Source organism: Nycticebus coucang, chromosome 11 (assembly GCF_027406575.1).
Source record: "Nycticebus coucang isolate mNycCou1 chromosome 11, mNycCou1.pri, whole genome shotgun sequence".
Taxonomy (NCBI): domain Eukaryota; kingdom Metazoa; phylum Chordata; class Mammalia; order Primates; family Lorisidae; genus Nycticebus; species Nycticebus coucang.
Window position 1 is genome coordinate 110734925 of NC_069790.1, and position 26167 is coordinate 110761091.

The 26167-nt window shown below is 43.8% G+C and overlaps 1 protein-coding gene across 2 annotated transcripts in view; it reads left to right on the forward strand.

The window, feature by feature from the left end:
- Positions 1-26167, forward strand: part of TBXAS1 (thromboxane A synthase 1) — a 170085-nt gene that overhangs the window by 43956 nt on the left and 99962 nt on the right. For both annotated transcript variants that reach the window (XM_053609040.1, XM_053609041.1), the window contains exon 4: positions 17921-18017. In XM_053609040.1, coding sequence (XP_053465015.1) covers positions 17921-18017 — 97 coding nt within the window. The remainder of the gene's footprint in view (positions 1-17920; positions 18018-26167) is intronic.

The window sequence follows — 26167 nt, forward strand, 5'->3', positions numbered from 1 at the left end:
ATGAGGCAGGCCTCGGAACTGGTGCTGGGGAGGTGGAGTATTTGAAGAAAGCTGTACAGATGCGCAGAGTAGAGAAGGGCAGGCTGAGGGTACAGGGAGAAGATAAAATCCTTTTCTTTTTATTAATATTAAATCATAGCTGTGTACATTCATGCGATCATGGGGTTTTATAGACCGTTTGACACATTTTCATCACACTGGTTAACATAGCCTTCCTGGCATTTTCTTAGTTACTGTGTTAAGACATTTATATTCTACATTTACCAAGTTTCACATGTACCCTTGTAAGATTCTTTAAAAAGTACCCAAATAAACAAAAAGACATTCAATTAGCTCAAGTGAGAGATAACAGTGATTCGGATCATCATACATGGAAGGGGAAAGAAGGAGTATTTTATGAAGAAAATGTCCTTTAGGGAAAACACAGCAGGCATTGATTGTAAGGAAGAAGGGACGAGTCACCATTAATCGCTGTGCTGACTTCCACTTCTGGAGACAAATGGTGATTCTGCCATAGGAGGAGGCTGAATGGGACAAAGGGAAAGTTAGTTCTGTCTTCCACATAATCAGCTGGAACTTGTCTTACTCTGTTTGGGCTGTTACAACAAAGGACCATTGACTGGCTGGCTTATAAATTTATAAATATCTTTCTGACAGTTCTGGAAGCTGAGATATGCAAGATGGAGTCCCTAGCAGGTTTGCTGTCTGGTGAGGGCCTGCTCTCCCGTCCCAAGATGGTGCCCTCCTGCTGTGTTCTCACAGGGTGGGAGAGGGGCAGGGGCTCCCGGGGCCCCTTTTCTAAGGACACTGATCCCATTCCAGAGGGATGACCTAATGACCTAATCACCTCCCCAAAGCCCCACCTTCTAATACTGTCACCATGGGGTTTATGATTTCAACATATGAATTTTGGGAGGAAACAAACATTCAGGCCGTAGCAGGGTCCAACGCACTTAGGAATGGGGCACCCTGCGGGTCAGGCAGCTTTCCTAGGAAGGAGAGAGAGGAATTGTGTGCGCGGCTGTGCTTGGCTGGAACCTGGAATCTCGTGCCTGTCTCTCGTCCTTCACCCGTCTAAGGTGGTGTTCCCTACAGTATGTCCTTTGGACCATTGCCACTAACGATTGTTACATGGAAAATGAAAGGGGAGCATTCCCCCTTAAGCAGATGCTGAAAACACTGGGTCTGTCAAAGGAACCCAGGTCTTTGTAGTGTGGGATGTCTCAGAACCTTTCATGTAACAATGTCCTTGGAAAACCTCCAATTGAGAAATTTAGTATGCGGTGTTTATTTGACCACAGGACTTTTTTCCCCCCAGAATATCTCTGGGGACTAGAATAAGGAGAACAGGCTTTGAGAGAGTACACTGACCTAATAAACACAGCATTTTACGCCTAAGGAATTCCACATAAAACCACCACCAATAGGAAGAGTTCACTTCACCACAGTGAATTATCAACATTACAAAAGTAATTACTAATTACCTTTGTTTCAAGTTGATTCTGTGGCATTATGGAGAGTCTGGGCAGGCCCTACTGTGTGCTTGGCTTTTTTGTTTATTCCTTTTTATCCCCAGACTTTCCCTCATCTCCGTCCGTCCCCAAGAGTCAGCCATTGCACTACGCTTAAAGTGTATGTTTTTTTTATGTTCTTGCAAACTGCGTATTATCATTTTGCGGGTATTATCTTCAGCTTATGCTGATGGTAATGTCATAGCTCTCATTCTGATTTTTAGTTTTTTCATTTAGCACTGCGCTTTCAGGATCCATCATGTCACTGTGTTCCTGTTGAATCTGTCCCTTCTCCTTACTGTCCAGCACTCCACAGTCCTGTTGAATCTGTCCCTTCTCCTTACGGTCCAGCACTCCACAGTCTTGTTGAATCTGTCCCTTCTCCTTACTGTCCAGCACTCCACAGTCTTGTTGAATCTGTCCCTTCTCCTTACGGTCCAGCACTCCACAGTCCTGTTGAATCTGTCCCTTCTCCTTACTGTCCAGCACTCTACAGCTGCCTGCACCTGTCTAACCCATGCCCTGTCCCAGTGGCCTTCAGCAAACAGTCCTGCAGGCCCCTTTTAGGAGCCCTTTATGGAGCTGGGGGAGAACCCCATGGGCTATATATCTTGCTTTATGACCATACGAGAGATATGTCTCGGTTCCCTGGGGCCATGAACCTATTAAGTGTTAATAATCCGTGAGAGTTTTCCAGCACTGGCTGTGGGTCACATCCTTCTAATATAGTATCTCATGTGACCATCCCAACAACACCATGAGTTTGGCTGAGCTGACCACGTTATCCTCAATTTACACAGAGACACGAGTAACTAAGATGAGAGGGCCTGGTGGTTCTAAGAGGTGTGAGCAGGATTGGACAGGTTCCTCATTAACGCGAAGCTTTTTCCACTCCACTGACTCTTCTTGTCCCTTGAATGCTCCAAACCTTTCTGCCATATGACATTTGCCCTAACAATGAGTAATAGAATTGTTTGTTTAGTGACCTGCTTTCCTGGTAGAATGCAAACTCTGTGAGGAAAGGATCTCTTGTTTGTTCCAACAGTCCCAGTGCCAAAACAGTGTCTGACACTACTAGGAGCTCAGCAAATGACCAGAAGAATAGCCTCTAACTTGTCCCAAAGGAAACCTCAAATAGAAATGTCTTGTTAATTTACTAATTTTGATAATTGATATTATTATTATTATATTGTTATTTTGGGAGACAAATGAAAGGAAATTGGGCAAGTGTCTCACCTTAACATCAAGGCTAAGGGAGGGGAGGTTATAGTCTTTTCCCTTCAGTGACTTATGCTCCATCAACTCAGTAGTTAGGTCACCAAAGTACACAGTTTCATTACACCATGGAAGGCCATCTTGGGATCAAAAGGTAAGCAGTTAAGACAAGGAGCACGCTCTCCCGGCACTCTAGCTGGGCTCCAGTCACCAAGTCATTAACCAGCTTCTTACCGGGATACTGCTGCATACTTAGCCCTCTGCGCTGCCGACCCCCAAGCCTAAATCTCCAGGGTCAGCTTGAGGGTACCAGAAACAGCATTGGATTAGGATCAGATCTGGGTTCTGCTCCCATCTTGGCTGTCCCTAGCCATGGGACTAGAATGAGTCTCTGGACACTTTTCCTCAATTAAAAAAAATACTTGCTCCCCTGCCCACCCTCACGTCTGATGCGAGACTCAAAGGGACTCTGAGGTCTCCCACGGCAGACCATCCAGGTCACAGGTCACATTCCTTGGGCTTTCTTGGCGCCAGCTGGCACCTTGGGGAGACCTCCAAATTCTTCCCTAGCCAGCTCAGTGCAAGCTTCTCGAGTCCCTGCACATAGGTCCTCTCACCTTCTTGTCCTGGTGGGGGAGGTCCTCTCACCTTCATGTCCAGGGGGTCCTCTCACCTTCGTGTCCCTGGGGGGGGTCCTCTCACCTTCATGTCCCAGGGTGGTCCTCTCACCTTCGTGTCCCAGGGAGTCCTCTCACCTTCGTGTCCTGGGGGGTCCTCTCACTTTCATGTCCCATGTTCCCTCCTCCTGGAGCTCCTCCTAGGTAAGAGGTATCTCTTGGGAGATGGTTCACATCATCCAGCCATTTTCCCAGCTATGAAATGAGGGCATTGGGTTAGAATGATCATCTTGAAGTTTCCCGCCCTCTCTAAAGTATGTTCATCTAGGCTTTCATTTTTGTTTCTTTCACACTGTGTCTGAAATTCTTTTGCCATTTCCCTTTTTTCAGGGTCACACATCTGGGCTTTCCAATATCCAGCCTAGGACAGCACATTGTTCCTGTGGCTGTGGGCCTGTCTTTTTAGAACTGACATTAGCTGTGGCTAAGATGCTCTAGTCATATTCTGAGTGCACACATCACTTGGGGAGAGGCAATTTTCTCATATACTCCTAGTCAAATATAAGTCCTGCACGTATTCTATGAAATAGGACACACACATACACACACAGACAGCTCTCTCAATATCCTAGAATATACATTCCTGGGCACAATGTGTGGGCAAAAATATTCAGGGACAGCCAGATGACTATTTTAACGCTTCTTTGTCCCCGCAGGGCCATCCAACTATTTATTTAGTAGCTCGATGCTGTTTGCATCAACAACTTTGCCTTATAGGCTCTTCTTCATGTTTATGATTCTTACTGTGAAAAAAATTGCTTGCCTAACATCTGTTCTGAATTTGTTTTTTCTTTATTTTTATTTATCTGTTCCCTATTGAATCCCATTTGCGCCAAGGACAGTAACTTGAATTGGAATCTTCAGTGTCCTTCAGGATTTCTCCACGCTTCAATACATCTCTTAATTACCCCTTTTTTTATTGTTATGAGAGACACAGATATACCCCTGCTCACACAGGCAGATTGGTTTGTAGCTTACCTCTGCCTGTCCCCCTCTGGGGAATCAGTTTTATTAACTGAATAAATTAAATGGGCGGGTGTATTCAATACAGTAGGCAGGTTTATTGTTACCGGTTCGATTCAGATATTTTTCCCCTTGCTGCCCAATTCTCTCCTTTAGCCACAGCTCTGTTTTAGAGAAAGCTTTACTGTAGCTTGAAGTAGTCATAACTTACCAGGATGAGAAAGGCCACTTCATTTTACAGATGAAGAAGCTGTGGGCCAGGGAAGAGGCTGTCTTCCTGCCTACCTCTAGAAAACACAGAGAAAAGCTGCCCCAGAGCCATGACCTTTTGAGAAAGGGGGCATTGCTTGACACTGTGTCTCCTGGAAGCAGAAGATCTCCTGGGGTACCTGGCCACCAGCCATATACCAAGCCATTGGGGCAGATCCAGCTCTTCCAAGAGCAAGCACGTTGCATGTTGTCCATGGACACAGTTGGAGGATGCCATCAGGAAAGCACATAGATGGCATGGGGCCAGGGTGGCAGGGGAAGTTGCAGCAGGGCCTCCTCTTTCGTGTGAAGCCCTGTTGTGGAGCTTCTTCCAGGCTGTCTGTATGACATGAATTCTCATTAACTCCCTGCTCTCACCTTTGCAACCCAACATATAGGGACCAACCAAGCATATTCCCAGCTATAGGCAAGAAGGTCCTTAAAGAAGGGTGATGAGACCTCCTTTATTTATTTATTTTTTTTTAAAGCTGATCTAGGGAAATTTACCAGGTGTAGAGACAGTTATCCCATGACTCAGAGGATTGGCCCAAAGTCACCAAGCTGTAGCTGCAAATGCAAAGCTCTTTGCACCGTCAGTTCTCTGTTCACTCTGGGAGGGCTGCCCCTGCTCTCTCTTCCTGACTTCCCACACCCTTCAGGGTCTGTGTCCATGTCTTCCAAAGGCACAAAGACAGAGGGGACAGTTTCCCTCACACCTGGAAACTATCACTGCTGGGGCTGCTCTGGGCATTGCCCACTCAACAGACCTTTCAGTCTTCACTATGTGGACAGCACTGATCTGATGGCAGGGAGAGACTCGCTGTCCCCTCCAAAAAGGTATCATTCGTGTCTCCTTTCTTGAAGAAAAATGGCACCTGATTTAGAAAACAAACACAGACAGGGGCCACATTGCACAGGAATTCCAGGAGTATAATAGGTCTTAGAGAGTGAGTAAGGGGGAGGTGAGAGGGCTGCACGTTTTACCCAGTGAGAACAGTTAGAGAAAAGACCTTCAGGTGGGAAGAGCTGGGGAAGGGAAGCTACCAGGTGGAGGATAACAGCAAAAGCCTTGGTTGCCAGGCTGAAGAAATGGCCTTTGAGCTGGTTAAAGCCACATCTTGCAGGTTGTTTTCTAGAACCTGCCATTGAGATGGGCTTTGGGGTGCAAGATGTTTGCTAGGGATCCATGCCTAGGAAGGAAGGAGGAGGGAGCTGTCAGTCCCCCCCAGCAGGACAAACTGCCAGTCTTTTATGTTCCTCCCTGACCTTGATGGAGCTGATCACTGGAGACTCTCTGCTGACCACAGTCTTGGCAGCTGGACAGCAAGTTCTTCCCCATAGGGGGATCTGGGCAACATAACTTGATGTCACCACATCATGGAAACATTGGTTCAAATGAAATCTTTGGCAGAATCATTGGGTTGAAGTGGGAGGTGGTCTGAGGGTTCTGTGTGTTCAGCTTCCCTGTAGGGGATTCTTTGCACAGCCAGATCTGAGGCTGGCCAAGGCAGCCACCAAGGTGGGCACATGCTGATGGAGCCAGCAGGGCAGCTCTGCAGGTGGCCCTTCTCTACACTAAGGGAAGTGAACTAGAAAGAGTGGGCCCCAGGTTGTAAAGAATGACCAGGGACTGATGACTTCCGGAATGCAGGATAAATGTGAATAAAGAGAAGGAAGCTTCTGCCTTTTCAAGTCTGGGCTTCAGATCTACCAGGAGCAGGAATAGGGAAGTCAGGAGGATAAAATGATTTCCCATTCCTGGAAAGGCAGACTCAAAACCAGCCTTCTGCTGAGGACGAGGCACTCTGGTAGCTTCTAAGGGCTGCAAAGCCAAGGAAGGCAGGACTTTGTCCTCAGAGAACTCAGAGAAGCAAGGAGCCTGTCAGCAAATAAGCAGAGTGTGATGCAGGGACCCACAGGTAGACAAGCAGCAGGCCAGAAAGACAGACATAAATCCCTGAGCGGGAGGTGCAAAGTCTGGGCAGGAAGTGAGGGACGAGAAGGCTACCCAGGTGGAGGAATGACCAAGTGCTGTGGACACTGCGAGGACTGAAGGGTCCAAGAAGATACCATAGAAGAGGGGACTAGGGACCCAAATGTCTGAATGCATTTTCCAAACCACCAAGAGGAAGACTTTAGAAGGGAAATATGTGCAAAGAAACAGGACACGGAGAAATACTGCAAGTTTTAGGAACCATAAATAACTTTTATATAACAAGAGTGTGCCTCCCAAACTGTGTGCTGAGACACACCCCTGGGAGCCCCAGTGAACTCAGAGGGGCTTCCTGGGATACTACAGTATTTGCAATATTCACGGAAATGCAGAGGCATCTGTCAGTCACTTTGAGAACTTGCTTTCAATTCATGTGGATTATTTTTTCAAGTGTCCACTGAGTTGTTAAAACATGAATACTTATCAAGTTGTTTGGACTTAGACTTTAAAATGAGACTGTTAAGTTCTTCTTTTGGCCTAGGGAATGCTATGAAAATATTATGGAGTCACTAAGGGCACCAGAAACTGAGAAAGTCTGGAAACATTGCTATAAGAGGAATGGGGCAGAGAGAGGTTATGAGCTCCTGCAGGACCCTAGTTACAAGTCTAGAAGCTTGGACTTTCTACAGTAATGGAGAACCATTAGTGGTTGACAGTAGGTGGAGAACACAGTTCTGTTTTACAAAGGTCAATTGGCTTTGGGGGCGGTTGGTTTGGAGACAGAGAGCCATTGTGAACTACTCAGTGGTCCAGGATAGAAGGAGAGGGCCTGGACCAGCCAGCATTAGAGGTTAGAACGGGAAGACAGGACATGCCATTAGCATCATGGAACTCCTATTGCAAAGCTAACACTGCAGTCAGTACTAGACATCTGCGGTAAATAAGACGAGGCTCCTGTGTTCAAACCACCTACAATCAAATGGAAAAACAGTCAAGAAAAAAATTACAATTAGCAGAGAACCACTAGGAGTGAACCAGGCAAGAAAAAGGAGCACAGTTCCAGGCAAGACAGGGGAACAGCACGTGCAAAGCATGGGCATGAGATCATGGTGGGGTTGGCCATACGGGGTGATTCTCAGGACTGGCTCTTGGGGAATAAGGAGGAAGAAAGAGGCATGAAGAACAAGGCAGGGATCAGGCTGTGAAGGAGGGCTTGATCTCGGCAAATCATTGAAGGGTTTTCAACAAGCAGTGGCAAAATCATTTTGCAGTTCCTAGGTAGATAAACGGAGCAGCGACCCATAGGTAGACAAGCAGCAGGCCAGAAAGACAGATGTAAATCCCTGAGCGGGAGGTGCGAAGTCTGGGCAGGAGGTGAGGGACGGGGAGGCTACTGCAGGGGGAAGGCAGGAGAAAGCAACTGAACGGGCCCCTGTGGCCCAGCATGGGAGACGTCTGATCAGGGGCTGCCTCAGTCTACCCGCCTCCCAGGGCTCTGGGAACTCAGGGTTGGACCCAGGCATGGGGACCCTGGGGTTCCTGGGGCAGGTGACACACACCTCTGCTTAGAGTGATAGGATTTGGGGGAAAGCATCTCCTGACTCCAAGGCCCATGACTGTGTCACTGGTGCCTCAAGAAAAGTCTCCCTGGTAGCCCCGGTCTGCTGTGCCACTCAGCTAACTGGAGTGTCCTGCTTGTGCAGCAGATAGGATAGTGGACCAAATGGGTGAGGTCGGTCCCCCAGGGGCAAGCAGCGATAGACACCCAGCCCCAGGGAAGCCCCTGTAAGTCAAGTGCCCATGACACCGACTTCTCCTGCACGTTTTAGAAGTTGAGAGTCTCAGACACTCACAGCCAGGGTTTGGGATAGTGTCTGTCACCTTCCCACTGAACTTCCTGCGGTAAGGGTTAGACTCCAGGGCAGAACAGTAGCCCCCCACCCCCGCCAGCATCTTCAACTTGCTGAGAAACAAAACTGTCACTGAGGCCAGAATTTCTCAGGAGCTGAGAACTCTCATCCATCCTTATAACAAGAGGGAAAGGCTGCAGTTCCCAAACTGTGTGCTCAGACACCCCAAGGTGCCGTGTCAGCTCTCCCTGGGAATCAGGAGCCTTGGGACATGCGTTTGTTTCTAGGCCTTCTGTTGATAGAGGGGGGTCAGGCTCCCATCAGAAGCTTCCTCTCCCTCTACCAACTTCTTTATCCCTTACAAATGGCACCAGCTGGGTGTGGCCCACCTGCTGGAGCCTTTCACCTCTTGCAGGAAGGATGTCACAGCCAGAATTTGCATAAAACTTTACTGTTGACCAATTATTCTCATTTGACCCTCACAGCAGGGTCTTTATCAAAAGCAGGCTCTAGGAGGTTGTGATTTGCTCAAGGCGACACAGCTGTGGAATCCTAGGACAAGGACTTGAACTTGTGTGCCTATGACCCAGCACCTGCAGCTGCAGCCCTGCCAACCTGCAGTCTGCCTGCAATAGTCCCAGAGGGGCCAAGCCAGCCACGAGACCCCCTTCCTTTTTCTGACTGCAGAAGTCACACACACTCATTGTAGAGCACTGAACAGTAAAGAAATAAGTTACGTGAAGAGCAAAAGAGCCCCACCACTTCCTGCTCCGGATACACGCGCTGTTAGCAGGGCCCGGCATACTGCCTGACCCCAGAGCATGTGCTCCATAAATGCACTTTGAATGCACCAGTTAATAGTGAGCTTCACTATTATTTATTAACAGAACTATACATACTATTTCACAACATCTTTCTTTCTTTTGTACAACTTTCCATGTTGGTGTCTAACGGTGACCCCCCCTACTCCCACTCTACTAACAGTCACCCCAACAGGAGCAGGCCTTCTGGAACAGGGCCAGACCACCCCCAGACTAACACCAACAGTCTGTCCTACTTTGTGAACTATTTTGGTTGAACTGACTGGTCGGTGAAAAAAGAAAGAAAACCACTAATTAAACAAGTCAAACAAGTGTTATATTTGTCTACACAATACTTCACTGATTTGCCTAAATTTTCTCTTCCACCAGGTGTTTCGGAGTTGAATAAACAAATCCTTATGTGCGTAAATGAGTATAAATGAGTAACTGGTTAAGAATTTCTTCCTCTAAAAAGAGTCTATGTGCAAGTTTAGATTAGAGGAAAGCAAGACCCTACCTCCTTAATTGGGCTGGGGGTTTTCTGGCCCATTAAGCAAGAATCTAATCCAAATCTGCACCTTTAAAACTGTGATCTGCACAGCAGGAAGCCTGGAGCTGGTCCCCAGTCTGGCCACTCCAGTCGGTGGCAGCAAGCTCAGTGGCAAGGGGCCTAGCCTTGGGCTCAAGTCCTGCTTCTTGGGCAAGTTGTTCAACCTCTCTCTGTCTCAGTTTCTTATTCTGAAAAGCAGGAATAATAATACCTCATCCATTTTCTATGAGGATTAAATGAGATGATGCAGCTAATGCACTTAGAAGGAGGTCTGGCTAGTCATAAGCCCTCTATAAACACTGACAATTGTTAGCTCAGAGGTTCTGAGGAGAATCCACAACCAGTGGGAATAGTTCACTGACGGTTTCCCTGGTATAGGGCATTTCTTCACAGCCTGTGGAAAATAGACCTGAAACTCACAAGCCCTATAATCTAATGTCCTTTTGAAGTCAGAGGAATTAGAGGATTTGAAGCTAGAGCAAACTGCAGAGATTACCTAGTTTTCACTCCCACACTTCAAAGGCGGCCCAGAGAGTTTCGGGAGTTTGCACCTGGAATCTTTCTCTGTGTGTGAAGTGACCCTGGATCCCTCCTGTTGAGCTCTAGCAGGAAGTATTTCCCAGGACCCCACCCCAACTCAGGAAACAGGAAGACATTGCTGTATCCCTGCCTGTTCATACCGACATGCAATCCTGAGACCAGACCCTTTTAGGGAAGTAAGCGTTGAGAGGCAGAATGGTATCAGGTGTTCACAAGGTTGAGATGAAAAAGCCTCATACTAATTAGCACTTCTTGACTTCGAATGATAGACACCCAACTCAAACTAACTTTAGCACAAACTACTGTATGCTGGGAGGGTCCAACAAAGAGCTGCAGGAGGCAGACCCTTGGCCTCAACTTCATGCTTCCAGGCTCTCTATCTGAAATCTCTGCTGGTCTGTCTTGGCTCCCTCTGCAGACAAGTTCTCTCCAGGTGGTAGAAAAATGGCCACCAATAGCCTTAGATTTATGTATTCCCAATTTAGCAGCTCCAAGAGAAAGTCAGGGCTTTTCATCCCAGTATGCATATGGAAATCCTAATAAAGGTTTTGACTGGCCCTGACTGGGTCATTTGTCCACCTCCAGACTCATCACTGTTGTCAAGGAGATGAGATACTAGGACTGGTCATACCCGGAGGATGAGCCAATTCTCACGACCAGAGGGGCAGAGTTCTGTAATTGACAGCACCTTCAGAACTACATGGAATGGGGGAGGGGGCTCCCCAAGGAGTAGTGGGCAGTCAAAAACAGGAGAGCCATCCCAGGCCCCCTAAAGAAAGGCTATGTGTGCTTAAGACACACTACCCTTACATTTTTCTCTATTGGAAATCTTTCTAGGAGCTCCTCAAACTACAGATGAGCACTTTTATAAAAATAAATTCACAAGATTACACAATTTACATGTAAAATGGGACAAGTTTTCTCACGAGGTTCATAAACTAGCTCTGAAGCAATTCTAAAGGAATTGTTGCAAAATTGTTTTTAGCATTAGCAATATTACTAGAAAAAGACAGAAAGACTCCCAAGGTGACTGCTTGGAAGGACAATTTGCATTTGCATATAGAAGTATTATTTTGGTTTTCTTAAAAGTCCAGATTATGTATAAAATTATTTTGATAATAGCTACATCAATATAAATATATTACCAAAATATGTGTGTGCACCACAGTCATTGCTTTCCATTTAGATCTAAGAATTTAGGGAAATGAGAACGGGTATGAACTTTGGTTATATTTAGAGCAGGTTTTTAACTTGGGGTTTCTGGGTCCCCAATATGGTTACTATCAATCACATCGGGATCCCCTGGGAGCTTATTAAAATAAGAGGTGACTGGGTCCCACCCCAGAGGCTCTAATCTGGTAGGTCTGGGTGGGGCCAGGCACTATTATTTTCTGAATGTTTCACAGTTGGTTTTGACTAGCCTCTGAGGCTGGAAAGCAGGACAGGGGTTCTCAGAGTGTGAGAGCAGTCTTCTTGCATCAAATCTGAAAGCCTGATGAAATGCAGATTCCTGGGCCCCATCAGCCCTGGTAGATCAGTCTTGGTAGGGAGTATGGATTTACTAAGCTCCTAGGTGGCTTTTTAAAAACTTTTTTTCTTTGAAATAATTATGGACTCATAAGAAGTTGCAAAAAAATGTGCAGGAAGCTTAACTTCTTCTTGTAAACCTTACGCATAACTGTAGCACACTATAAAAAATGGGAGATTGACACTGGTACAATCCACAGAGCTTATCAGATTTTATCCGGGTGTAGATGTGCGTGTGTGTGTGTGCGCAGAGAGTTCTGTGTAATTTTATCACCTGTGTAAATTTGTGTAACCACTACTACAGCCAAGATGCAAGACTATTCCATCACCACAAGGCTCTCTTGCGCTATCCCTTTATAGGCACCCACCCATCACCACCCCCATCCCTAGCTCCTGGCAACTACTAATCTGTTATGTGTCTATAAATTTATTCCAAGAAGGTTATATAGACAGAATCATGCAGTAGGTAACCTTTTGAGATTGGCTTTTTGCACTCACATTCCCTTGAAGTCCATCCAAACCATTGCATGTGTCAATAGTTAGTTCTTTCTGTTAAATGCTGCAGGGCATTTCATCACGTAAGCACCGAAGTGTGTTTAACCCATCCATTGAAGAACATTTGGATTGCGTTCAGTTTTTGCCTATTACAAACAAAGCTGGTATAAATGTTCATATACCTGTTTCATGTGGACATACATTTTCATGTCTCTGAGATAGAGAGGTTTAACAGGTTCAAGAGCGCAATTGCTGGGTCATATAGCACGTACATGTTTAGTTTTATGAGAAATTGCCAAACTGTCTTCCAAAATGGCCTCATTGTTTCACATCCACACCACTAACTAATGATGATCTGCTTTCTCCACATCTTCATCATCATTTGATGTTATCACTATTCTTTTATTTTAGCCCTTCTGATAGATACTATTATCTCATCATGGTTTTAATTTGCATTTTCCTAATGTCTAATGATGCTGAGCAACTTTTCTCGTGGTTACTTCACATCTCTATATCCTCTTTGGCAAAATTTCTGTTCATGTCTTTTGCCCATTTTCTAGCCAGATTTTTTCCTATCTGTTGAGTTTTGAGAGTTCTTCAACTATTTATTCTAGGTGCAAGTCCTTTGTCAGGTGTGTGGTTTGCAAATATTGTCTCCCAGTCTGTGGCTTGTCATCTTCTTAATGAGGTCTTTCATAGAGCAAAATATTTTAATTTTGATGAAGTCCAATTTATTGACTTTTGTCCATGCGGGTTATCTTTTGGTGTCAAGTCTAAGAACTCTTTGCTTAGCTCCAAATTCAAAGATTTTCTTCCATTTTTTTCTAAAACAATTTAGTTTTATATTTTACATTTAAGCCTGTGGTCCATTTTGCATTAAGTTTTGTACAAGGTATGAAGTTCGTATTTTTGCCTATGTTGTGTCCAGTTGCTCCAGCACCAAAGTCTATCCTTCCTCCATTGAATTGATTTTGTATCTTTATGAAAATTATCAATTGAGCATATATATAGGTCTGTTTCTGGTTTCTCTATTATGTTCCATTGATCTGTGTGTCTGTGTCTCTGTCAGTACCGCACAGTCTTGGCTACTATGGCTAATTCTTAGAAGCTGGTAGACGGATTCCTCCCACTACATTCTTCTTTTTCAAAATTGATTTAGCTATTCTAAGTCTTTTGCCTTTCCATATACGTTTTAGAATAAGTTTGTCTAAGTCTATGAATATTCTTGCCAGGACTTTGATTGGCATTTCATTAATCTTATAGGCCAATTTTGGAAGAATTGGTACCTTTACAGTGTGGTGTCTTCCAATCCATAAACATGATATGTTTCTCCATTAGGTCTTCTTTGATTTATTTCCTCAGCATTGAAAATGGTATTATGCTTTCATTTTGGCTTCCTCATGCTCATTGTTAATACATAGAAATGCTATTGATAGTTTGATACGCTGATTTTTTATGAAGCGACTTTAAGATTCATGTATGTCGATCTTGAATCCTGCAAGAATTGCTGAACTCACTTCCAGAATTACTTTATTCCTTATATCTATATATAATTATATATTCCTTATATTCATTTTGGATTTTTTAATTCCCTATTTTTTTTCCTGTGGACAATTATGTCATTTCAAATAGGAACAATTTTGTTTAGACCTTTCCAATCTTTTTATTTATTCCAATCAATTGATTCCTTTCCAGTGTTTTACTTTTCTTGCCTTCTTGTGGGTTACTTGAACATTTTTTAGAATTACATTTTGGCTCATTAAAATTTTTTTATATATTACTTTGTATAATTTTCTTAGTGTTTGCATAAAAATGCATATGTGATTTATCACAGTCTACAATTATGGATGCCTTACCATTTTGAGTGACATGTGGAAATTTTGTTTCCATTTTAGTCTCTTTAGCCATTTTTATACATTTATTTATTTTTCTTGCCTTATTGCACTGGCTAGAACTTCCATACAATGTCAAATAAGTGCAGTGGGAGTGAACATCCTTACCTTGCTCCCAATTTTAGGGAAAAACATTCAGTCTTTCACCTTTAAGTATGGTGTTAGCTGAAGGTTTTTCTGTAGATATATTTTATGGAGTTAAGAAAGTCACCCTCTGTTCCTGAGAGATTTTATGATGAACAAGTGCTAGATTTTGTCAAATTCTCTCTTTTCATCAACTGATAGGATCACACATAATTTGTCTTTCTTAGGCTGTTAATATGGTAGATTATATTGATTGATTTAAAAATATTAAACTAGCCTTGCATACCTAGAATAAATATCACTTAGTTGTTATGTATAATTCTTATACACTGCTAGGTTTGATTTGTTGGATATTTTTAAGTTCATGAAAGGTTCTTGCCTACAATTTTCTTTCCTTGTACTACCTTTGTCTGGTTTTGATATCAGAGTTAATACCATTCTTGTAAATTGAGTTGGAAAGTGTTCTCTCCTCTTTTATCTTGGGAGAGACTGTAAAATTATTGTTAATTCTTCTTTAAATGCATGGTAGAATTCTCCATTGAAATCATCTAGTCTGGAGATGTCTTTTGTGGGAAATTTTAAAACATGAATCAAGTTTTTTACAGTTATAGGATTTTTGAGATTGTTCGGTTCATCTTGATTGAGTTTTAGTAGTTTGTGGTTTTTGTGAGATTGGTCCATTTCTTCTTAGTTGTTGAATGTATTAATCTAAAGTCATTTTTAGTAGCCCCTTAACCTTTTAATGGCTGCATTATCTATAGTGATAGCCCCTTTCATTTCTGATATCCTCTTCTCTCTCTTTATCTTTGTTAGTCTTGCTAGAAGTTTGTTGATTTGATTGATTTTTTTCCCAATGAATCAGTTTTTTGTTTTGTTAATTTTCTATTTTCAATTTCATTGATTTCTGCTCTTATCTTTATCATTTTCTTCCTTCTGCCTGTTCTAAGTTTTTTGATCTTTTAAATTTTTTTTCTAGTTTCTTGAGGTAGGAATATGGATTGTTTAGTTTAAATCTTTCCTCTTTTCTAAAGTAACAGTTAGTGCTATAAATTTCTCTTTCAACACTAATTTAGCCCAACCTTAAATTTTGATCTTATCTAATTATTCCACTATATTTAATTATAATACAGTAATGTATTTGTTCTCTTTTAGACCCTCTGTTTCTTGTTTTATTTGTCTTGCCTTCTTATGAGTTACTTGAACATTTTTTTTTAGAATTCCATGTTGGTTTATTAAATTTTTTTATATATTACTTTGTATCATTTTCTTAGTGCTTACATAAATATGCATATGTAATCTATCACAGTCTGTGATTATGGATGCTTTACCATTCTGAGTGATATGTAGAAATTTGTTTCCATTTTAGTCCCTTTACCCTTCCAAATTTTTAAATTTATAATTGTCTTAACTATTTCCTCTACATACATTGAGTACCATTTCATAGGATGTTATAATCTTTGCTTCAACCATCCAGTATGATTTAAGAGATTCATAAGAATGATAGAATGAAACAATGGAATGATGTTTTTCTACCCATTCCATTGCTCTTCTTTGCTTTCTAAGGTTCCAAACTTTCTTCTGTTATCATTTCCCTTCTGTTTAGAGAATTTCCTTTAGTCATTCTTTAAGGATAAATCTGCTAGTGACAAAAGCTCTTAGTTTTCCTTCTGAGAATGCTATTATTTCTGCTTTTCTCCTGAAGGATTACTTTCACCAGATTAGCAATTTGTGATCGACAATTTTTTTCCTTTCAGCACTTGAAAAAATGTGCCACTTCCTTCTGGCCTCCAAGGTTTCTGATGAGAAATTTGTTGTCCTTTTCGGTAATACATCAATTCCATTTCTCTCTGGCTGTTTTCAATTTTTTTTTCTTTCTTTTTTAGTTTTTAGAAATGTAATTATGATGCGTCTTGGCATGGATTTCTTTGAGTTCATCCTGTTTGAGGTTCATTCAGCTTCTTGAATCTGTGGGTCTATGATCTTTTGCCAAATTAGAAAATTTTTCAGCTGTTATTTCTTCAAACCAAGATGACTTTTAAGCACATTTTATATTTGAGAAATATGGCTCTGGAGTAGGGTTCACAGAACTTGTCAAAGTATATACAAAATGCTGGGAGTGTTTTGTTTTTCTTAGTGGAGTGTCCACAATTTTCACTAGATACTCAAAAGACACTGTAACATTTACGTTATAAAAGCATAGGTTTATGCTTTATTGGGTTATTTTTCATGTTCTTGGTTAAAACCAATAAAAAACTAGTTATTATTCTTTTCTTTCCTTATACCACATATGTCGAATGTGTCTCAAAGATTTCTCCAACAGTTTTGGAAAATATGATCACTTAGGTTAACACTTTCTGAACATAAAATGGTGCAAATCAAATGGATTTTCTTTTCCATTTTTCTCTGAGTTAATGAGAAGAAAAAGAGTTTAAAAGCTACCATTATTTTTGGGTTATGAGAAGTTGTAACTACGAATGCTGGCGTACACTTCCCTGCCTTTCCATGTGATAATCTCTTCCTTACTGCTCTCAGCTGGATACACCAACAATCAAATCACATTCCTGAAAGTATAATTGCATGCACTGAAAACACTGTCCTTGAGCAGTGGGGACCTAGTCATCACTCTGGCTTCCTTTGCACAGGTGGTTGTGGGACACATGTAGCTCCCCCAGGCAGAGTTGTTCTTGGCCAGTTGCTCAAGGTGATCCCTCTTTCCAGCACACCCTCATCTCCTTTGTACCTGGAGGCATCCTGCTCATCTTTCAGAACTCAGTTTGGAAAGTGTCACCTCTGGGAAGTCTTCACTCTCTTTCCTCCAACTGCTGAACTGGGTGTGCCTTCAGTGTCACTCAAACCTGCCAGAATGTCACACTGTGCTGATTGTCTTAACCGTCCCTCCCATTAGATGGTGAGACCCTTCAGGGTTGTCAGTGGGAATGGATTGCTTTTGTGTCCCCAGTACTTTCATAAATACAGTAAAACATAGACACATGCATTGCCATGTTTAGCGCTCACCACCACCAGCTGAGTGCCCATTCATTCCTTCATTAATGCCCTAAGTATCTGTCCAGCTCCTTTAAGGACCGATGCGACAATCAGAGTCAGTCCTTCCCCCATAGGTCTCATCTTCCCCACATTCTCACAAGCATCTGTTTAATCATTGACTTTAGATTTTTTTTTTTTTTTGAGAATCAGTTTAAAAATTATTAGTCTTCTCTTGCTAGAATGCCTATCTCTTCATTTCTGGAAAGTATAGGCAACACTGACCCTTACCATTTTCTTTCTTTGCCTTAATACTGGATCTTACAAGCCCCTTATTATTGTGTTTACAATTGTAGATCTGTCTTTCCTATCAGGTTCTAAGGTCCTCCAGGCAGTGTCCATGACTTATTGAGCTCAGAGTCTCCAGGGACTGGTACAAGGTGACCTTCCATAAATAATACCAGAAAGAATTTAATGTTAGATGATCCCAGCTATACAGTCACACATGATTGGAACATGCATTTCCTCATGGTCTCCACATCTTTACTTTCTATCTTTTATCCTTCATTCTAAGCCGCTATGAATTCTTTCTTGGAGAGGAGAAATGGGTAAATGCAACACATTTTAAAGTAATTTTTTTTATTCCTCTCAGGTACTATCTTGGTCGACGGATATTTATTGTTCTTTCTGAGCCAGACATGATCAAGCAGGTGTTGGTTGAGAATTTCAGTAACTTTACCAACAGAACGGTATGTAGCTCTCTTTCTGCATATGGATGGATGGGGAATCTTTCTAACATGCAGGCACCACGTGTCAGATCAAACAGGGTGCAGTCAGGCCCTTAGCAGGTTTAATTCAGTTGCACTCAAAACTGAGCTTCCCAATGAACTCAGGTTTTCAAAAGGGATATATAGGATTGGTATAAAAGTGTGGCATTTACATTCAAGAAATGCATCAAGAAGGCCAAAGCTCAAGAGAAGTTGGGGCTAATAAAAATGCTCAAACCTAGAGGGTTTCTAACGCTGTGTTCAAAGTTAGGGAATCCAGAGGGCACAGGCCAAGTGACTGTAGAAGACTGAGCAAGGTTAATAAATGTCAGTGGGAAAGCAAAATTTCAAGACTCTTATGCTCACGTCTTTCCCATAGAGTATAAAAGTATTAGGCTGGAAAGGGAAGATAGGCAATTTTAGGAGGGAATTTGTCCCCAAGTAGCCTTTAAGAGGGCTTTATTATACTAGTTCAAGTCTTGCTCCACCTACAAAGGATGTATGTAGCCTATTGTTTTGGAAAGTACATGTCCTATTCTTTATCTTTGATGAGAAATTCCAGAGAATGGGAGAGGTGGCAGAAAATAGCGAAGGTTGGTGTTGTCCAAGTTTTCCATTAAGCCTTCAGGATTAAGCTCAAGTTCTCTGGATGAGATTTAAGGGCCCCTTGATGTAGATCGGTTGTACATGCTTCCCTCTGTCTCACCTGCTCTGAGAGACCTGCCCTGCACCTTCGCTCACTCTGATGTGCCCCTGGGTTGGAGGCAGCACAGCTGTGGGTCTCAGGTGTATTACAACGTGAGCGGGAGCACATTTCTCAACTTCCTGAAGCTTCTTGTTTCTCTTTTGGAAGGGGCATGTGCTCTACCTTCCCAGGCTGTTGTAAGTGTAAATGGGACCAGGCAGACAAGCCCTTCCTCTGCACTTGGCAAGTGAGACATTAGTGCTTTTAACAAGAAAACCCATGAAAGCTATAACCCAGTTACAACTTAACAATAGGGGGAAGTGGGAAAGGGGGGGGTGGGTAGAGGGAGGGGGATCGGTGGGATCACACCTGTGGTGCATCTTACAGGGGTATTTGCGAAACTTGGTAAATATAGAATGTAAAGGTTTTGGCACAGTAACTGAGATAACGCTGGAAAGGCTATGTTAACCACTGTGATAAAAATGTGTCAAATGGTCTATGAAGCGAGTGTATGATGCCCCATGATCATATCAATGTATACAGTTATGATTTAATAAAAAAAAAAAAAGAAAACCCTCCACTTCTACACCCGTCCAAACTCTAGCTATTCATTCCTCAAGGCTCTCCTCAATTTCCACCTCCTCCATGAAGCCTTCCTTACCTTCCCTGACATTTGCTATCCCCTTCTCCGAACTCTGATAGCTCTTACCTGAGTCACTCCTGTCCACAGTCGCTCCGATTGTGGCTTCTACTATGTCCAGTAAAGGAAGATACATACGCCTTTTACCCTAACTTTTTTTATATACCCTACAGCCCAAACACAAATTCAGCATCCAATATAGTCTTCTTCCAACTGAATTGAATCTCCAACACCTTGACATTCTTCCCAGAAGAGGGAGGTATTACCTGAACCTGGAGATTCGATACACACCCCTTCCATCTAGGATGCTAGGTCATTCACAAACTTGTAGAAAGACTCCTCAGAGAGGAGATCTCTAAGAAACCCCTGTGTTTGTAGCTTTCCGTCTGGGAATGGATCCACTTGTCTCTAGTTTTATTTATGGTCTTTAAGCCAATTCCATGTCCATGGTAAAACAACCCTTAGTGACTCAATTTTTTAAAACCAGTCATTAGACTGAGATTTTCTCACAGGTTTTTGAAAGTCAAATTAAATTGGGTTCTGTGGTTCCCTCTTATCCACATGCTTATTTATCTGCTCAGAGAAGGGAGATTAGTGAGATGTGATTTCTCCTCACAACACCACACCGCCTTCCCTTTAATAGGCGACATTTACTTAAGCACTTGGCAACTTGGCTTTATTATACATTCACTCAGTAAACATTAAACGCTTACTCCACGCAAGCTTCTACCAAACGGTCCCTTGTGATACAGAAAATACCCTGGCATATTAGTTTGATAAATTAAGTGAAAAGGAACTTAAATAATGCAGTTTCATTTTCTAACAGTGAGACCCCATCTCTGTTCTCAAATCTGGACTTGAGTTAGACGTGAGTTCTGGGTGCCCCTGGGCAGCCTGACGGAGAAAGCTGGATTTAGCTTTGAAATTTGATGTGAGCTGTAAGCATTTCATGAGGGATCCCTAGAGTGTGTTGACGGGGTGGGGACACTACAGGGAACTCCCTGATATGTATAAGGAGCATTGAGCAAGAACTTGAACTCAAAAATCAGTGAATGAAATATTGTTTTTCAAACTCCAGAACACTAGGCTGAGCAGACCATTGAGCCTGTGTCACATCTCTGCTCTGTCTTAACCACTTTCCCAAAGGGTTTAATGGGTCTGTATTGCTGCCCTCAGGACTTCCTAAAATTGCCCCGAGATGGTACAAGTATTGTTTGCCATCAAACCCAACTCAATGCTCTTAGCATTTATGGAAACTTAGTTGTCCCCCCACCTAGGGACTTGATACTTTTATTTAGATATTTTCAATGAGTTCTTCTTTGCTATCATAGATAGTCCTCCATGAAGCCACAGAATCAGTTCTTAAAAAAAAAAAAATCCATGGAAACTGGAGCCAGGGCCACATGGCTCAGCAGAAATTGTCATAACCAGGAGTAGAACTTCTGATATCGCCACCTATCAAGCCCTGGCTGGGGGAAGCTGTGGGAAGGTGATGAGAGGTGGGCTGGTCTTTGGCCCATGTGAGGTAGGCCTGGTTGCATAGGGGCCTGGAGCAGGTGTGTGGAGTCACTCAGGGACCTCGGTCCTGGTCCAAAAATGGCAGCTTGGAGAGTGAGTCAGGCTGCAGACAGGATCATTCTCGGTTCTGCTGCTCATAGAGTGGAGCTGGAAAGCAATGAGAGGTGCACGTTTGTGTGTGTGGAAGGTCCTGTCCCTCAGGTCCTCATGAGCAAGACAGAAGTCACCTCTCCAGACACAGGTCAAGCCCCACCACTGAGACACAAGAGTTACATCTAAAGCCATGTGATGGATTTGGTGAGTGGTTTTATCCAGGAGCATCCAAAACCCCAGGGGTGTGGCTGCCCCAGGTGCAGCCTCTCAAAGGGCTGCTTCATCCACTCAGCACGTGGCCATCAGAGTCGTAGGATGAGTCACTGTGAAACCACAGACTCCTTGGCACTGGCAAAGATGACTAAAGTCATGAAGTAAATAAGTCACAGGAAACCTTATTAGAGAGGAACAGGAGTGTGTCAGCTCCTGGCGGAGCTCAGCCCAAAGAAAGGTCAATTCAGAGCTACAAGTGGATCAGACTCACCTGTGCTGGGGCCACAGGACCTGCTGGTGACATCCCCTAGGGCGTAGATGTCACAGTCTATAACTGTCCCTTGAACTTGTCCTCTCACCTGTAACTTGGCTACTGAGAGCTTTTGAAAACATGTTTATGGAGAGCAGTGGTTCTCAACCTTCCTAATGCCTCCTAATGCCGCGACCCTTTAATATAGTTCCTCAAGTTGTGGTGACCCCCCAACCCATAAAATTATTTTTGTTGCTACTTCATACCTGTAATTTTGTTGCTGTTATGAATCGTAATGTAAATATCTGATACACAGGATGTATTTTCATTGTTACAAAGGGGTCGTGACCCACAGGTTGAGAACTGCTGATCTAGAGTTTTGTTCCCTTTCTCTTAAATAAGACACTAAGTAAATGAGGACATTCAGATGTTCAAATGTGTACAGCAAGAAAAAGAGTGGCTGTCACGCATGGCCTCGGGAAGCTCGCAGTGCTTGTAAGCTTGTAAACTTGTGTTGAGCTACGCATTTCTTGAGAAGGGTGAGCTCCCATGGTGGGCCCACAGCTCTGAGGGAGGAGGAAGTTCTGTGGGTGCAGACTGCAAAGAGCAGCGAGGCCAGAAACACAGGTGCGCGACCTCATTTGCCTGTCCCTCTATTTTGAGGCTCTTTGTCTTCTGTGACACATTCTGCTATGCACAGGAAACCCTCCAGCCTGAGCTGAAAGCTGCCCGGGCCAGGACAAGCTGCCCGTTGGAAGTCCCAGGTGACAGCCTGTCCTCTCTCACTCACTTTCCTAATGTCTGGACATGGCTAGTCCTGGAAAAGACAGCTCTGTGTAATTGCATTTGATCTGCAAAACCCACTGAGCTTCAAGCTTCCAACATGGTAGCGAGGTTTGAGCTCTAACACCTTTAATGGTGCCCCAAGTGCCTGGTGAAGCCTGGAGGCTATGGGAATGGTGTTAAGTGCTATTGATTCTGAATGCTCAAATGTTCTCTCTGCCTTGCAAGACATTTTTTTTTTTTAAATTTCAGAATCTTGTTGGAAATGATGTTCTATGTTTGTGTCCTAGTAGATTGACTCTTGGTTCAGCAGGAAGCCATCCTAGTATATTTTTTATTTTTTATTTATTTATTTTTTTTGTAGAGACAGAGTCTCACTTTATTGCCCTTGGTAGAGTGCTAGTATATTTTTTAAAAGAAACAAGTAAAAAATCTTGTTCTGATATTGAGGCCTTCTTGCCTAACTTTTATGGTGGCAGAGTAGAAGTAAGTGTGTAAACCAGGAGATTCATACCTAGAATTTGGGGATGAGAGTTGTAAATAAGCCACGGAAGCAACTCTGGTCTCTCGACGGCTGTGTTCCAGAATGTTCTGTGGAGGTCAAGTCGCAGTGCAGGGGTCCTGCCCCCCCGCCCACTCTCTCTCTTCTCTCATCTCCTCCTATTGAATAATGCCCCTTTCTTCCCATTTCCCTCCTCTAAGCCACCAGGCTGCAGCGGTGCGGTGAAAGATCTGTGGTTTAGTCGAAAGGAACGAAGTCAGATTCCAGATTCACTGCGTCTCATTAATGTGCGACTTGCACCCAAATCTTTAACCTACCTGAGCCTCAGATCCCAACTGGGTAAACCCCAAGTGTCAGACTAGCCAATCCTAGAGATCTGCTTTGTTCCAGTTTGTGTGGCCATCACTGCCAACAGGGACCACAGAGCCCCATTAGCTTCTCGCAGAGCCATTTTGAGCTTTGCTTAGTGGGGTCGAGCTCCCTCAGAGGAGGAAAATGTCTTCTCTCAGCCAAGTGCAACAGGGGCTCTATCCGGGACACCCTTGTCCTTCTGTAACCCTTCTGGCCAGAAGCTCCAATGAGATCTATTGAAGAGTTTCCCGAGATTTAACAAGCCTTTGACTCCCTTCCCCCTCGGAAAGGGCCCTCACTGTTGGTGGGGGGCTAACAGGGGCACAGTTGGTCCCAATGCATGGTTTCCACCTCCTTGGTTGATAAAATGCCAGAAACTTGCTCAGACAGGGCCACCATCATCCATATCATACCTTCATCCAAACTAGAAGAGGCCGCCTTCCCACCAGCTGGAGCTGAATAGGCAGGTGGAACGCAGGCTTGCTTTTAGCTGCCAGGTGACCCCTGTGCTAGTGCCCTTGAGCTGTGGACACACCTCACAATCTTACTTGGAGCTGTCCTCTCTCTGCTTTAGCCAGCATCTAAAGCAGAGAGAGAGAGACTGTGTAATCTTTATGGCCATTTTCTCCTAGCAGAGTGAATGAATAAAAATTTTCCAGCATAATAATAAAAGAAAACCTCTGCCATTTTCATTTTTTAAGTACTTTTTAAACTTATATTTATATTTGTATTTTATTTTTAGTAAAGGGAACGCCTTTGCTATTTCAAAGCACCAAGATAAAAGGCCTATACTTGTTTTAAATCTTTCTTCAGTCAGACAGGAAACGTCATATATTGAAAATAGCTTTCGGGATACACTTTGGGGTCATCCAGGTGATAGAATTGTCCGGTGTTAGCTGATTCGAATGCACTGAGGGGCAGTGCCAGATGCTTCCCGTTTCCAGGTGAGGAAGAGACAGGTTGTCCTAGAGGCGTCCTCATCTGTGCAAGGTCGTGTGAGAAGTAGAAAGAACATTTGTAACAGCTGAGCATGGTGGACTTTCTAGTAGAGTGGAACCTTGTTAGTTGACCACCCAAGGGACTGTTACAAACTGGTCAATATACGGAGGTGGTCAACATAAGGAACTAGGCCTGCTGTAAGGATATGTACATATGGTGCACGTCTAGTCTACAAAAGTCAGGTCAACTTAAGGAGGTGGTCAGTGTAGGGAGATGGTCAGCTATGGAGATTCTACTGTATTCATATTTTTGCAGCCTACTTGGCATATTTACTAGACAAATCAGCCACACTCACATCACAACCACTGAAATATAACAGGATCTCCCAGAGTCTTTAAAAGCACCTGCTTACCTGGCACCCTCAGCTCTGTGTGGCCTTGGAGGACTGCTGACTGCCCTGTCAAAGCATCATAGAGGTCATCTAGGCTTAGAGTCAACGTTCTTGCATGTTCTGGAACACAAGAAAACTTTTTCAACTATAGTTTTATACCATAGTATGCCTCTAAGCCCTTTCTCCTAGTCATACGTGCACTCAGGTGTAGCAACAGCGCACAGCCTGCATTTTGCAACACTCTGGGAGAAGCCAGCGGCCCTCGCGTGACCACGCCAGGTGAGAGTCATTGGTGCAGCCCACAACACTTGCGCGCTGAATGGCCGTTGTCCTCGTGCAACTACAGAACACTGAGGTATGGGCTTGTTTGACAACCTGTCCCTTGGGACTATGATTCTTCAAAGTTTAAAGCTTATGTTTAGCTGACCCAATAGAAAGTTAGACTCTACTTTAAGAGAGGTTAATGGAGAAACCAAAAATGTTTATCATCCCAGGGAATCTTAGCAGTTGAGCCAGGAGGCCACAGCTAAGCCAATGCTGCTTATCAGGGCAGAGTGTCCTAATTACTGGAGAATTACTCAAGAGTTGAGGAAATAATGTGAAAAGCACTGCATTAGCTGTAAGATCTACAAATATTGGTCATAAACCTCCCTGCTCCCACCTTTAATTCTTTGTCTTGGTCACTCCTGTGTGAGCACAGGCCCCAGCAGGCACCAGACGACCTAAGTGTTCAGGACCATTCGGAGCTGAATTGCAAAGCCCGAAGCGTAAAATACAGCAAACCCAGCTCAAAGGCTTGGCTGTGGCAGTGAAGCCACATGTGTCTAAGGCATTGTTTAACTCCTGTTAAAAAGAGCAGCTGCCCAGCTCCTGTGGTGGGTCTATGCAGAGTGCAGGAGACAGAGACCCCACAGATTCAGAGTGAGTGTTTTCCTGTCAAGGCCTCGCTATTTGGAGCAGCACAAGCAAAGACAGACCAGGGGCCCCTCTGCCGGGTTTTCCACCCCCTCTCTCTGGCTGGCCTGTAGCAGACAAACTCTCCAACCACCCGACTTTCCCCTCCCCGCTCTGGGCCCTCTGCAGTGACTTTCACTCACTCAGATCTCCTGCTCCTCCCTGCACCTTTTAGGAGGTGGGAACCAAAGGGCCTGTAGGCTCCAAACAGGGACCACCCTTGAAGGAGGAGACACAATCACAAAATTTCACATATAACATCCTAATGGGAGTCCACGGTGAATAAAGCAAATTAGCCACCTGGCCTTAGCGGAGACTTGCAAGGTATGCCAAGGTGATTGTCCAAAGTCAGGGAGGTGAACATGAACCAGAGAGAAACCACAGTTCACCCACATGTCAGAGGTAATGTGGCCACGGGAGGGTGGATGACCTCAAGCTTCCGCATCTTCAGTCACGAGCAGAAGATGGAGAATCTGAATCAAAACTGGTCAGAGGGCTCGGTGCCCGTAGCTCAGCCATTAGGGTGCCAGCCATGTATACCAGAGCTGGCGGGTTCCAACCGGGCCCAGGCCTGCTAAACAAGAATGACACCTACAACAATTAAAAAAAATGGGGGGGCATTGTGGCGGGCACCTGTAGTCCTAGCTACTTGGGAGGCTGAGGCAAGAGAATTGCCTGAGCCCAGGAGTTTGAGGTTGCTATGAGCTGTAACACCACGGCACTCTACTGAGGGCAACAAAGTGAGACTCTGTCTCAAAAAAAAAAAAAAATGGTCAGAGGAGTGGAGGGGATGCTTGATCACCCTTAACATCC